This window comes from Fusarium proliferatum, assembly GCF_900067095.1.
Source record: "Fusarium proliferatum ET1 genome assembly, contig: FPRO_scaffold005, whole genome shotgun sequence".
Classification (NCBI taxonomy): Eukaryota; Fungi; Ascomycota; class Sordariomycetes; order Hypocreales; family Nectriaceae; genus Fusarium; species Fusarium proliferatum.
Window position 1 is genome coordinate 722,998 of NW_022194794.1, and position 12,587 is coordinate 735,584.

General features: G+C 47.5%; 7 protein-coding genes across 7 annotated transcripts; 4 read left to right on the top strand and 3 right to left on the bottom strand.

Annotated features, from left to right (window-relative positions):
• Positions 1-537: 537 nt before the first annotated feature.
• FPRO_10500 (uncharacterized protein) lies at positions 538-2,052 on the top strand (the record flags this gene model as incomplete). The annotated part of the gene is made up of 8 exons (XM_031231470.1): positions 538-627; positions 681-814; positions 863-904; positions 951-1,017; positions 1,065-1,153; positions 1,214-1,369; positions 1,416-1,758; positions 1,816-2,052. 8 exons carry the CDS (start codon positions 538-540, stop codon positions 2,050-2,052), a joined length of 1,158 nt encoding a protein of 385 aa, XP_031081504.1.
• A 72-nt stretch (positions 2,053-2,124) lies between these two features.
• Positions 2,125-3,015, bottom strand: FPRO_10501 (uncharacterized protein; the record flags this gene model as incomplete). The annotated part of the gene is made up of 1 exon (XM_031231471.1): positions 2,125-3,015. One exon carries the CDS (start codon positions 3,013-3,015, stop codon positions 2,125-2,127), a length of 891 nt encoding a protein of 296 aa, XP_031081505.1.
• A 952-nt stretch (positions 3,016-3,967) lies between these two features.
• On the top strand, positions 3,968-4,645 carry FPRO_10502 (uncharacterized protein; the record flags this gene model as incomplete). Its single annotated transcript, XM_031231473.1, has 1 exon — positions 3,968-4,645. One exon carries the CDS (start codon positions 3,968-3,970, stop codon positions 4,643-4,645), a length of 678 nt encoding a protein of 225 aa, XP_031081506.1.
• Positions 4,646-5,281: 636 nt separating this feature from the next.
• On the bottom strand, positions 5,282-6,288 carry FPRO_10503 (uncharacterized protein; the record flags this gene model as incomplete). The annotated part of the gene is made up of 3 exons (XM_031231474.1): positions 5,282-5,309; positions 5,554-5,673; positions 5,780-6,288. The coding sequence occupies 3 exons, from the start codon at positions 6,286-6,288 to the stop codon at positions 5,282-5,284; spliced, it is 657 nt and encodes a 218-aa protein (XP_031081507.1).
• A 1,528-nt stretch (positions 6,289-7,816) lies between these two features.
• On the top strand, positions 7,817-8,899 carry FPRO_10504 (uncharacterized protein; the record flags this gene model as incomplete). Its single annotated transcript, XM_031231475.1, has 1 exon — positions 7,817-8,899. One exon carries the CDS (start codon positions 7,817-7,819, stop codon positions 8,897-8,899), a length of 1,083 nt encoding a protein of 360 aa, XP_031081508.1.
• Positions 8,900-9,318: 419 nt separating this feature from the next.
• FPRO_10505 (uncharacterized protein) lies at positions 9,319-10,342 on the bottom strand (the record flags this gene model as incomplete). Its single annotated transcript, XM_031231476.1, has 4 exons — positions 9,319-9,365; positions 9,424-9,887; positions 9,937-10,219; positions 10,288-10,342. 4 exons carry the CDS (start codon positions 10,340-10,342, stop codon positions 9,319-9,321), a joined length of 849 nt encoding a protein of 282 aa, XP_031081509.1.
• Positions 10,343-10,926: 584 nt separating this feature from the next.
• Positions 10,927-12,104, top strand: FPRO_10506 (uncharacterized protein; the record flags this gene model as incomplete). The annotated part of the gene is made up of 2 exons (XM_031231477.1): positions 10,927-10,992; positions 11,046-12,104. 2 exons carry the CDS (start codon positions 10,927-10,929, stop codon positions 12,102-12,104), a joined length of 1,125 nt encoding a protein of 374 aa, XP_031081510.1.
• Between the last annotated feature and the right edge of the window lie 483 nt (positions 12,105-12,587).

A 12,587-nucleotide genomic window follows, 5' to 3' on the forward strand; every position in this document is an offset into this window, starting at 1 on the left:
CTTCGGTTGAAGAATTCAATGAAATCCGATATGTTCCTTGCTGGACTACCATATCTATTACTGTGATGGTTTTGCTTAGCAGCTCCAACTGTTTAGAGAGTATCTGTAGTCCTTACGCGTTCACATAGCGGCTGTATAGAGGAAATCTAAACTCTCTAGCCAATATGTTGCCCTTATGTTATCCTTATGCTCAAGCACTCCTCTCTTTCTTATTTGAGACTAGAGAAGAGGTGAGAATTGAACATTTAGCGATACTTAAACAATTGTGGAGTTGGCCATGCCAGAATAACAGGCACTTGTAGGGGTAGTATACCCAGTTATTATGCACTACAACTCCATCAAAGGATCCCATAGGACTGGACCCAGGATATCTTTACTGTGCCGTATCTTCTCGGGGTCCATGACCATATCCGGTACGCGAAGCGTGGCATGGCAATTCAAACGTACATGTTGGTTCCATGGAAGCAAAGACAAACAACGCAGGTATATACCTTACTCTTCAATTTTTACCCCTTCATCTAGCCCTACAGTGCAAATATGACTGAGTCGAATGAGTCTGGGCCTGCTCAAGCAGCTACAAACGTCTCTGGTCTTCTTCCTCCTGAGCATTGGGCTGAGTTAGCTGAGGTTCGTATGATATGATTTCGAAGACCACGATCACGCCACTGATCAGAAGTTAGGAGTTGGGTGACACGGATTCTGCTCTGGGAGACGATAATGCCGAGTCGACTGCATCAATTACTTCAAGTATTCTCGAGTATAGGAACATCAACGGCAGAACATATCACCACGATATCGGCAATGCGCAGTACTGGTAAGTTATCGGAAGAGTCGACGATACGTACGGGATTAATAGATGTAGGGGAACGAATGACGAGAAGCAGAAAGAATCGATGGATATCAAGTATGTTTACTGATCGCAAGCTGATGATGGATGCTAATGCGCGTAGCCATCATGTTTTGACGCTGGTTTTGGACGGTGCGCTGTACCTTGCGCCTCTTGCGAAGGATATCAATGTGTGTTATTGCTGGTAGTCATACAATACCTTTGCTGACTAGAACAGAGTGTCGTCGATATTGGAACAGGGACAGGTAAGCTCCAGAGTGATAATGTTGCGCAGCCTGGCTTCTGGCCACAAAGTCCACTACATATGTGCAGAAGTGGTCCAGGTTAATCTCTCGACGAACTTGAGCTGATATGAACTTTCCCTAGGCATCTGGGCTATGCAAGTATCTCTATCCCTACCGCTATGGAATCTCTGTTAACTGGGTTCTGCAGCGATTTCGCGGATAGCTTTCCAGACACGCAAGTAATAGGCACCGATATATCGCCAATTCAACCGGGCTGGATCCCTCCCAACTTGAGATTGTAAGAGACCTAACCATGACTGTTGACATATCTGATACTTCGCTAGCGATATCGAAGACTGCACCCAAGAGTGGACGTTCGCCCCTAACTCGCAGGATTACATCCACTTCCGTTGGCTTGTCGGCAGTATCGTAGACTGGGAACAGCTCTTCAAAGAAGCGTATAGGTGTCTCAAGCCGGGAGGTTATATTGAAAGCCATGAGGCTCTTTCCAGAATGGACTGCGATGACGGAAGTATCACTGAGAAGAGCGCTATGCACCAGTGGGGAAAATTCTTCGTTGAGGGTGGAAAGAAGATCGGCCGTTCGTTCACGATCGTTGAAGATGGAGTGCAGAGATCTGCTATGGAGAAGGCCGGTTTTGTTAATCTTGAGGAACGTGACTTCAAGGTGAGTGACTCTCATTCTGTGGCCGTTTGGCTTGCACTTACAAATTCTCTCCGATAGGTCCCCATTGGAGGTTGGCCAAAGGATCCCAGGATGAAGGAAATTGGCAAGTATGCTCAGGCTACGCTTGAGCAGGATATTGAAGGTTATGTCTTGTTCATGGCGAACACGGTGGAGGGCTGGACTAAGGCGGAGGTCGAGGTGTATATCTCGATGCTAAGAAGGGAGTTGAGACAGGGGACTATGCATCCTTATTATCGGCAGAAGGTTGTCTGGGCTCAGAAACCAAAAGAATAAAGTGATATAGATAGTGTGGTAAAGTTTTAGTGCAAGTCCATATTATAACAACTCTGCCTTTCTTTAAATAGCCTAGTAAGATCCCATTCTTTCTTCTATAAGCTCTGTGAACTTTACTAGGTCTGTCGAGCATGGTTCCAGTACCTCTTTCAATACAGGAACCCACCATTCTTCTATCCCTGGGCCAAGACCCATGGCTACCGCATATTCCACATACTCTGGATAAAACCCACTCAGCTCCCAGTCGATTATCCCTGTGATGGTACTTCCATCAACCATGATATTGCGCGGTGAAAGATCACCATGAGTAAGAACGAAACGTCCAGTTGATTTACGTCTTTGCTTTTCGAGGACTCTCTTCCATTTCCAGCGTTGAAAGCTTCCACCTGGCAGTCTTGCCAGACACCATTCATCAAAAGACTCCTCGTCTTCAAAGGGGCCACAATGCCTAACAAATGTGGTGTTGTATATGTTGCGGATAGGTTGCTTGTCGATACGGCCTATGTAAGGCTGTACCAAAGTACGCATTTGTTTTATCTGAGCTCGAAGCTGCTCCTTGATGGAAGCCTGCTCAGCTTGAGACATGTTCTGCCATACATCAACGAGCGGCACACCAGGGACACGCTCACTGATCATAACACGTGCAATAGGCCGTCTGGTTATAATATCATAGACTCCGCGGACCTTGGGTGCTAACACGCCATGCGTTGCGGCGTAATGCATCATGTCGGCTTGAGCGCGGTCAATGCCATCTGGGTTGCTGACTTTTAGTGCGAGTACTTCGCCATGGGAGTTGGTATGCTCCAAAACTCGGTTGCCCCAATAGTTGTGTATCTCTTTGCCAACAACGGCGTCTAGATAACTGCATTTTAAATATTTGGGCAGTTTGCCATCCGTGATATCTTCATTCTCAGGCTCCGAGTCAATTTGTTCAACTTGCTCTGCTTCGGTGGTGCTGGACATACTGATCGCTGCCTTGCGCTTGAGATAGAACAGGAACAGATAAAAATTGAGTTTGAGAAATATGGGAGCTTAGGTGAGAAGATTTGTTTTGGGGGGTTCAGAGCTCGCACCTTCAGCTCGGATGTGCACCCGGGCTTGTCTGTCGATGGTCAAGTTGGTTGACGCGATTCAGGCCTGGCCTGACCTGAACACAGCCCCCGAATCTGCCGAATTTAGCCGCGCGACTGCTTGGCCGGGCCGTTTTTAGCGCTTGCAGGTACCTGTAAAAACAGATGCGAGCAATGATTGGTCCAGCCATCGAGAATTAAACTGAGCGCCTACATGGCCCATAAGTTGAATATGAGAGCTGATATTCTCAAGGAAGGGGCCCTTTAATGAATGATTAGATAATGACACTCACTAGCCTTGCATTTGCATAACCTGTCTTTCGCGGTCTCAATTGGAGACTTGTTGTCGTACCAAACAGAGATGGCAATGTTGTAGAGACAAGACTTGAGTCGAATGCCTCGAACGTCCGAAAGGCACATTGTTCAATACGCATCATTCGAAGGATCATACGAGTTAACAAGGAATCCATGGACGGAGCTATGAATGGCCCATTGGGGGCCATCAGCCTGAAACAACATCCATCTTGCTGTATAACACAACCAACACTCAAGACTCCAGCGCTTAGGCTTCAAGCTCGCGTTGATGGCTACCCGCAAGCACGACGCAATATGGTTTGCAGAGCAAACCATTTCTATTTATAAGCCGGTTCATATTGATGAAGAGCCGGTATAGATATATAAAGGCTTGTCGATACCTCAGAAGATGCTATTCATGCTTCCTCAATTTACTCATTCTAAATCATATAAAACATCTACTCTTTATATACTGCAATCTTTTGCTTCAAACTGGATACTTTTACCTTCTACCCATCACATATTATCTGGGCAAGACTCAAGCAGAATCAATGTCTTCATCTGGTTCCTCGCGTTCTACTACCTCACGGAACCTGCATCTTCTGCAGTTCACTGGCCCTCGAGGTGGTTGTGATCAACACTGGGCATTTTTTGTTCCTAGTGTCGACGGGAGCCCAGAGGGCAAAATTGTCCATATCAGAGTCAATAAAGATACCAGACAGAGAGTCGTATCTTGCACTGTCCATCTTGAAAGCTTTACTCCTACAAGAACCCGGTCTAGGTTCCGAGCTTTCGTCGTCCCAGGCGCTGTCGTCCTAGCATCGAGGCTGAAGCGAGCTGGGGACGAAGTCCATGCTGCTTTCTTTTCTGGCAACTCACGCTCACACCCTGGTGACCCCCCTTCATATCATATGGTCACCAACAACTGTCAGCATTTTTGTTATTTGGTTCTCAAGAACCTGAATTGGAATCTCCCTGACCAGGTTCCTGGGCATGCTATTGACTACGTCGAGTCCGAGTCAACGCCACTGCTCGCTGTCAGACAGATTTTGGATACCCTTCGACGACAGCAGGATCCATTTCCAAGGCCCATCTTCGAGGCTGATGGCAGATGGTGGCGATATAACCCGATGCGTCAACAAAGGGAGTATTGGGATGAGAGGAACCGTGCCTGGTTTGCTCCAGTAGCAACCCCAAGGGCATCTTATACTCGAATGTCTATTAGCTAGATTAATTTATTGTCATTTTCATCTTGGCCTTATTTTTCATATTGCTTATAAATTTCAAGCCAGGTAGTCTGTTTGTTGCAATCTCTTTATATTGACAAGTTTATGTTTCTTCCGTCCTTAGTAAGGCGAAAATGGTTGTCAATCGCATAATAAGCAAAATCTTCTAATATTTATCATATACATATAAATACGAGTGCTTTTGTTTTTGATTCATCGGGAGTAACTAAAATTCGTATTAATAGAGGAATTCGAAGCCTTATCAACGACAGTGGCTTCGACGAATGGCAGCAGTTGTACCAATCAAACATCACAATCAGCACAACGCTCGTGCGGAGGAAAGCACATGAGTCGCACAAGGAGCAAAGAGAGAACAAAATGACTCAAGTCAGATCGCACATATTCAACCACAAAACACGCTCAGGGGTAGATATAGAGATCAATCCCGCGAACTGTCAAAGGGTACTGTACAGGCGACATCTGATGGCATGCATACCATAATCGAAGACGTACTTGCATCAGCTGAAATATTAAATGGGAGTGGCTGTGTGATGTATGCAAGCTCCAGGCAGGCCTCATTATCATAAATGACCAATAGATTGTTCAGCTCTGGCATCGATCTGACAGCCAAAGGGTGTCTTAGTGAGACATGCTTGGTGTGAATGTGCTGTGATTAGAATATGTACGATGAAGTGAAGATAAGATAATCCGTCGCTAAAAACTTCCGAAAGGGCAGTAATTAACTTTTCTTCCGCAATCATTTCCTTTCATTTTAGTCATCCCTCATACTGATAGAGGATTGCAACAATGCAAACCTTCCTGAGTAATGTAGTTTCACTCATCCATCCCTCGACTCTCTCATTCGTCTTTATGTGAGGGGTATTCGGAGACAGCAGTTTCAGCCAACACACCTTGCTCTGATCTCATGACGGGCACGGACGATAACGGCTCGGCACGAATGGTTGAGCGATTTAGCCGCTTCCATGAATGTATCACTGCATACTCGACTGGTGAGTGGTCCACGCAGGAGCCTGAAGCTTCATGTAGTACCTCATGTCAGCGATCTTGTTGCCTACAATATTGCATCGACTATTGCCCAGGTATGGCTTTGCCTTGACATCGATAATCTTCACTTACAGCTTGATTGATGCCAAGCCTGCCGCCACAACGACAAAAGGCTCGTAGCTCAAAGAGCCCTGCCCTCGGGGAACCGGAACCCCCAAAGTTTGTAGTAGTACAGACAGGCCCAGGGGATACAGGAGGTCTGCAGAGTCTATATTAAGACTGATAAGACTCAAGTTGACCACTGTATTGTGCGAGTTGCTGTGAGTCTGCGTATGAGTCTGATTGCCGTTGACTTGATCTCCGTTTCCAGTGGAGGTAGCTCCAATGTGAGGATCGGTTCTAATGCTGCCGATGCTGAGTGTTCTGTTCTTGGTATCAGCTGGTCGGTGCTTCGCCGACGCCGAGGCATCACCATCCTTAATAGGAGAAGTCATACCCACCATGGACGGGTCTGCATCCGCTCTGGTTGTGATGGTGTGATGGATGTATGGAGGACGAGTTCCATTTGGCAAATTGTGCCATTGTGCGTGGGACCACAGCCGAGGGCTTTTTGCGCTTCTGCAAGGGTGACCCTTGTGCATATGCAGTCTTCCGTGTGGCTACTTGATTGTGGCCTCGAAGGCGGCCATGTCCCAACAATGACGTTATTAACTTTATGGCAGGAACTCCGTCTAAGAAATGGGAACGTTGCCGATTCATTTAACATCGATATCAATATGGCGATAATGAGTAGCAACTAAGCATTTACAGACAATCAGTTAGTCCGGGTGTTCCTATGTAGTAACACTATACACTAGCTTACCAACTCCAATGCGCTCAATCGTACAGATGCTGATAATACATTGTTGGTCGCCTCCCTGTACTCATGCGCATATGCTGTTGGCTGCGTAAAGGGCGTGCAGGTGAATATGTGCGTGATAGCTATTACTTCTTGCAGGCCTCAGGTATTCAGTACATCGATGGCATGTCTCAACAGCACCACAGTGTCTAACAAAATCGCCCAACTTGAATCTGTCCTTCTGAAGAACACTTTGAGGTCCTTCTCAAATTTCTCGGAGTTCCCGTGAAGGCGTCAACATTTTTCTCTGTCAGGCGAGTCCGTTCGTATTGGGCACGATCAAACCAACAAGCGGCGCAGCCCAGTGAATTGGCACAACACATCAGACACTTTAGCCCCTTCTTTTGATCTCATCTCTGGGGGAAGGCCAACACGTTGCATTTGACTCTGAAGGCGGTCGACGTTGAGTGCCCTCCCTCTTGTGGCTCTCTCTCCATCGGCCCCCAAAGAATCACTCTTTCACATTGAGATATCCAGGTCCCGGGCTTCTATACCATTGCAAAGGCCGTTTTCATGAATTCTAGGACCCAGATGAGTGTTTATCAGAGTTTAGCGCTGCCCAGAAACGTCCCAACCCAACATCAATAGACGAGTTCCTTGCAGAGGCCGAAACCTTGGTGTTAGAACCATTGGACCTGAGGCTCATCACCAAAGCAAGCACCCTGGAACTTGATCGTCACAGAAAGTTCTTTCTTTACTCTCCGACGCTTCATCAAGACTTTGAAATATCTTTCTACCCTCCTGAGACGAAAATCAATACTCGATCCGACGCCACCTCCCCAAAGTGCAAGTCTCGACTTCACGAGCATTCCCAAAGTCTCCCATCATCCTGATGAACATCTTCATGTTACTTCCAGACCGCCTCATAACTAACGTATCAGAGTCTTTAGACTGGTAGCCTTGCTCTGTCGTGTAACTCTGCTTCGCCCCCTTTGGCTGTCTTGGGTTTCAACGCAGTCTGACACATGAGGCTCTGCTGTCCATCTTTCACACTTTTTTCACAATTCCTCTTCACAATGATGCCTAAATCTTGATGCCGTACTCACATCTTGGCCTTTGTTTGCGGTCGCACCTTTCACAATTTTCATTATCTACGGTTAATTTTATGCCACGTTAGCACAACCATAACTTCTCCTGCATTCTGACACACCACACCATTGAATCCCAAGCACGATATCATTGTCGATGTAGCTATTCACGGCTCTTGGGACTTCTTCACCGCTTTTTCCTGCGACGATTTTGCTTGCCTCGCCTTCGAAGTTGAGGCTATCATGGCAGAGATTCTTGGGGTCGCGGCGTCGGCGACCCAGCTTGGTGTAGCATGCTTTTCTCTGATAGATGTCATGAGAAAGATAAAAGGGGGTGCTTCGACGCTGAAACGATATCATGAGCAGCTCCAAGAACTTCAGAGCATTTCTACCAGCATCTCTGAGAACCCCCTTCTTCAAACGCCTGAGATTGGCACGCAGACTGATGCTCTTCTTTTCATAATCAACAACAACTGTCTCAATTCTTTGCTTCGCAAGGGACGGGTACTCCGAACCTGGGGCTTCTTGTATAGAGAACAAGACCTTCTCGATATCTTTGTTAGGCTTGAGAGACAGAAGAGCAATCTGTCCCTGGCAATTGAACAAATACAGTCCAGAGCCTTGTATCAGATTCAGACCGACATCCAAGTCATGTCCGAGAAGAGGCCACTGAACTATAGTTCCTCCCGATCCTCTTCTGAAACCATTGCAGGCCCTCTCGTTTCGCGCGAAAGTACAAAAACTACCCATCCGCCAAGTGTCCCACGTATCCCCCCTGATCTCGAATCTCTATATCTCTACGACCGCTACGTGCAATCTTTCTTGTCGCCCACCATGGCCGCGAACCCATTTCCAAACCAGCATCCCTATTCCCATACCAAGGCTTCGACCGGTTCCCCTGACGATCAGTCTGCCTCCCAGCCCGAACAGCCAAGCGACCATGCCGACGGATACAGCATGGGAACACATTACATCAACGCAGTTGCAGGCCCAGGTCACGATCAGTTCAATGGAGATTTGTTTCAGGGCGATGGCAAACTATCTCAGGAAATCCAAAAGAACAGGCCAGTACGATCGAACACAACCCCGAAGTTCCATAAGGGGCCTCGCAAATACGGACCGGGAAATCAATACAACGGCGGAAAGTACGAGTTTGAAGGGGACCCCACCGGTGCTACTGTGCCTGATATGAATGGCTATGTTTTCATGAATCCTTTCACGGCGCCCTACCCTTCGGCTGACCCAGGTGATGTTCGCTATGGAGCCCAGTACAACGGTCATGTTATTAGCCAGAAGCGTGTTGAGGATCCGGAAAAGCAGGATTAAGGAGGGAATTGAGTCACTTGCTGTGAATACATTCCTCGGGTTGGAGCATGAAAACTTGGAAAAGTCATATTTTGCTGGAAGCTAGGTATTGTGCTTAACCATCGAGTCTCCCATGTAGATAGTTTAAGCTCAGTATAGACATGTCATCTTCCCTTTATCGATTCAGAGTATGTTCTGGTTTATCATACGACTTATATCTTACTGGACCTCCTTTGTCATGTATAGCCGAGGCATCTCACTGCACCTTGGGATAGTATTATTCAAAGTGAATAGGTGAAAGAGCAAATTCATTGCTCCTGATCTTGGGTATCGAACAACTCAAACATCCGTCAACAAGTGACTTATCATATCCCTTGTATGTTTTACAACCGACACACAATGCGGATCCTTATCATGCATCTGATGCGCCAACCGATGTCCTATACCCGGCGGTACATGACTCGTTCCTGAATGCCACAAATTCTGTCTATCCTCCATCAACTGCAACATCGCCACAAATGACATGGAACTAGAATGCGGCGTACCGAAAAGCTCGGATTTGATAGCTTTATTCGCAATACTTTTCCAATCCTGAGGGTCCAGACTCAGCGAGAATCCTAACCCATCGTTTTGTGACGGCGCCTCTAGCTTTTGGCCTTCACTTATGCATAATTCTTTTGATTCTGCGGCATCCTGAGCTCGTTTCGTTTCGTCTTCGACTGACTTCACGATCTTTTTATATCCTTCCGCTAAGGATATAATAAGCGTGTTTAGGAGTTGAGCATTCTGCATTGCCCATAGAAACTTTGTTGGACAGACTTGACACTGTATGATCCCTGCTGCCGTGGTCGTCAAATGCCGCAGAACAGATAAACGTGCTGTGAAGGCTAAATCATCTGCTTTTCGTACTTCTTCTAGTGATAAGTATAAGCTCGCAAGACAGGCGCAAGTCTGTTGGCCTGGATCAGATTCAAATGCCAACAACTTGGGGTCAACATTTGTCTCGTTGCTAAATCTGAGTCAGCCCGGCCATCAAGGTGACGATTCAGTTGACTCACCCAAGAGGTATCAGATCCAACGGAGCATCTTCAGACATGTGTTGGCACGGATCGAAGCTCCCTCTTCGTCCCATATCACTTCCATTATCACTCCCAATACTCATCGCCAAAGTTGAAGGCGATGTCCTGCTCGCACTGCTCTCTTGGCCTTCATTCTCGGAGGCTATCTTCCTCTTTTTAGGTCTTCCCATAGGCATACGCGCCGAGAACTTGCACAGCTCTCCGAGAGTAGAGCATCTTCCACAAGATGGATAGCTCCCGTCACATTTGAGCTTCTTTTGTCCTTGCAGATTGATCAGCATGCGCAACATAATTTTGGACCCCAAGTGTAAGCGGCAAAGGTGGACATACTGCACTGATCACAGGAAGCTCTCCTATTGGCAGGATCTTGCAGGTCGGGGGACATTGTGTAAAGGGTATGAGAGAGAAGCGGTACAATTTATATACAAAGATAGACCAAGAAATTGAGAGATGCTCTGTTGTAAGATTCAGAAGCTCATCATCTTGTAAGCCCAACAAGGAACAACCGGACGGATCTCATGCGAATAACGTGAGGTGACAATCAGCGGATCCTCCTACAAACTCCGCCCCGCCGCTAAAAACTCCCCGTAAGATGTAAGAAAAGGATACAGACAGAGTTGAATCAGTCACCAGGTCTAATACACTCAATAAAAGACTATTAAACTCTGAGACAAGAATGAAGTCAGAGAAGAGTGGTTTCGTAGTATTACTAGAAAAGCTTTGACCAAGAAACTAATACATAGGCCCAAATTGCACAAAGTCATATCGCCAGAGCCTGTCCCATATTTTTGGCACCTAAACACCGCTAAGAGACCCTGGACCGGAGCCCGGGACTTGCATATTCCGACAGAACCAACCATCGCAGGAAAAAAATTATTTTTCCTTCGAGCTACTGATAAAGCCCCCACTATCATATCAAACTGAACTTTTTTGTTGCATCCCCATCCCATCTACAACTTCGCGACAACAATGGCGCCCTCAAAAGAAGTTGTCGCTCCCGGCGCTGCCGCTGTCACAGCAATTGACCCTGACCAGGTTCGTCTCCCCAAGACTCCATTGGTCCAACACATCTAACAAGTCGTTTGTAGACCTTGAAAGCTTCCAAGGCTCTTCTCGCACACATCAAGAAGGCTGCCAAGCAAAAGGCCGACGAGTCTGAAAAGCGCAATCTCCTCGACGACGATGAAGACCCTACTACAACTCCCATCTGGCTCAACCTGACGACCAAGCGCCACATCGTCGACAAGGCGCGTCTGCAACCTGGAAAGATCTCCCTTCCTCACTCGCTCAACAACGAAGAGACCACCATCTGCCTCATCACCGCCGAGCCCCAGCGCGCCTACAAGAACATTGTTGCCTCTGAGGACTTCCCCGCTGAGCTGAGCAAGCGCATTACTCGTGTCATTGACTACGGAAAGCTCAAGGCCAAGTACAGCCAGTACGAGGCGCAGAGGAAGCTCTTCGCCGAGGCGGATATCTTCCTTGGTGACGATCGCATCATCAACAGATTACCCAAGATCTTGGGAAAGACCTTTTACAAGACAACGCAGAAGAGACCTGTCCCTGTTAACCTGCAGGCCAAGGCTCCCAAGGTCGATGGAAAGCGACAGAAGCGTGTCAAGACTGAGGGTACCGTCAACGCAGGCACTCCCGCCGAGATCGCCAAGGAGGTTCAGAAGGCCATCAACTCTGCATTCGTCAGCCTAAACCCTTCAACAAACACCTCGATCCGAATTGGATACTCCGGTTGGACCGCCGAGCAGGTCGCCGAGAACGTCGATGCCGTTGTCACCGGTATGATCGAGAAGTGGATTCCTCAGAAGTGGCGCAACATGAAGAGCATCTACATCAAGGGTCCCGAGACCACCGCCCTTCCCATCTGGTTGACTGATGAGCTCTGGGTCGACGAGAAGGACGTCATTGCTGAGGGCGAGGCCGCCAAGGCTGAGAAGCCCAACATTGGAAAGAAGCGCAAGTCTCTCGACAACACCGACGAGGCTGAGACTCCCGCCGCTCCTACGAAGAAGGCCAAGAAGCAGAAGCAGCTCCCAGATGCCGACGACGGCAAGCTCGATAAGCAAATCTCGGACCGCAAGGCTCGATTGAGAAAGCAAAAGGCATCGGCCAACAAGGCCATTGACAACTGAAACGTGCAATTCAAGGCATCGGTGTTGAGGCGTTCGTTGAAGGGCGGAAAACCCACAGAATAGAATTGTAGCTATACTTGCATTAACAATACAATACAATATTGATGTTCTTACGCATATCATGCGCCTTGTTTGAAACAATTTGGTCTAATCGCAAGATAGAATCTAGGTAGTCTAGGATGCTGGCAGGAGGATGAAGCGTCTATCTAACCCGCCCCCGCCTTCCGTCGGCTCCAGGCAATATCGATGCTATCTGAGCCAGGTGCGGAGTAGATCGAGCTCGGCACAAATAGACATTACCTAGCTTTTATGTCCTCATTGCAGAATAGACTTTGTTTTTCCTATGGCCAATATTACCCCCAATACTTACGCCATTCATGATATAGTCTATCCACAGGTCAGCCAACCTTCTTGCCTCCTCTTGGGGACCTTGCAGGATTGAGAAAACTTTAGACCCGTTATCCTAAGTGATGAAAAACTTTA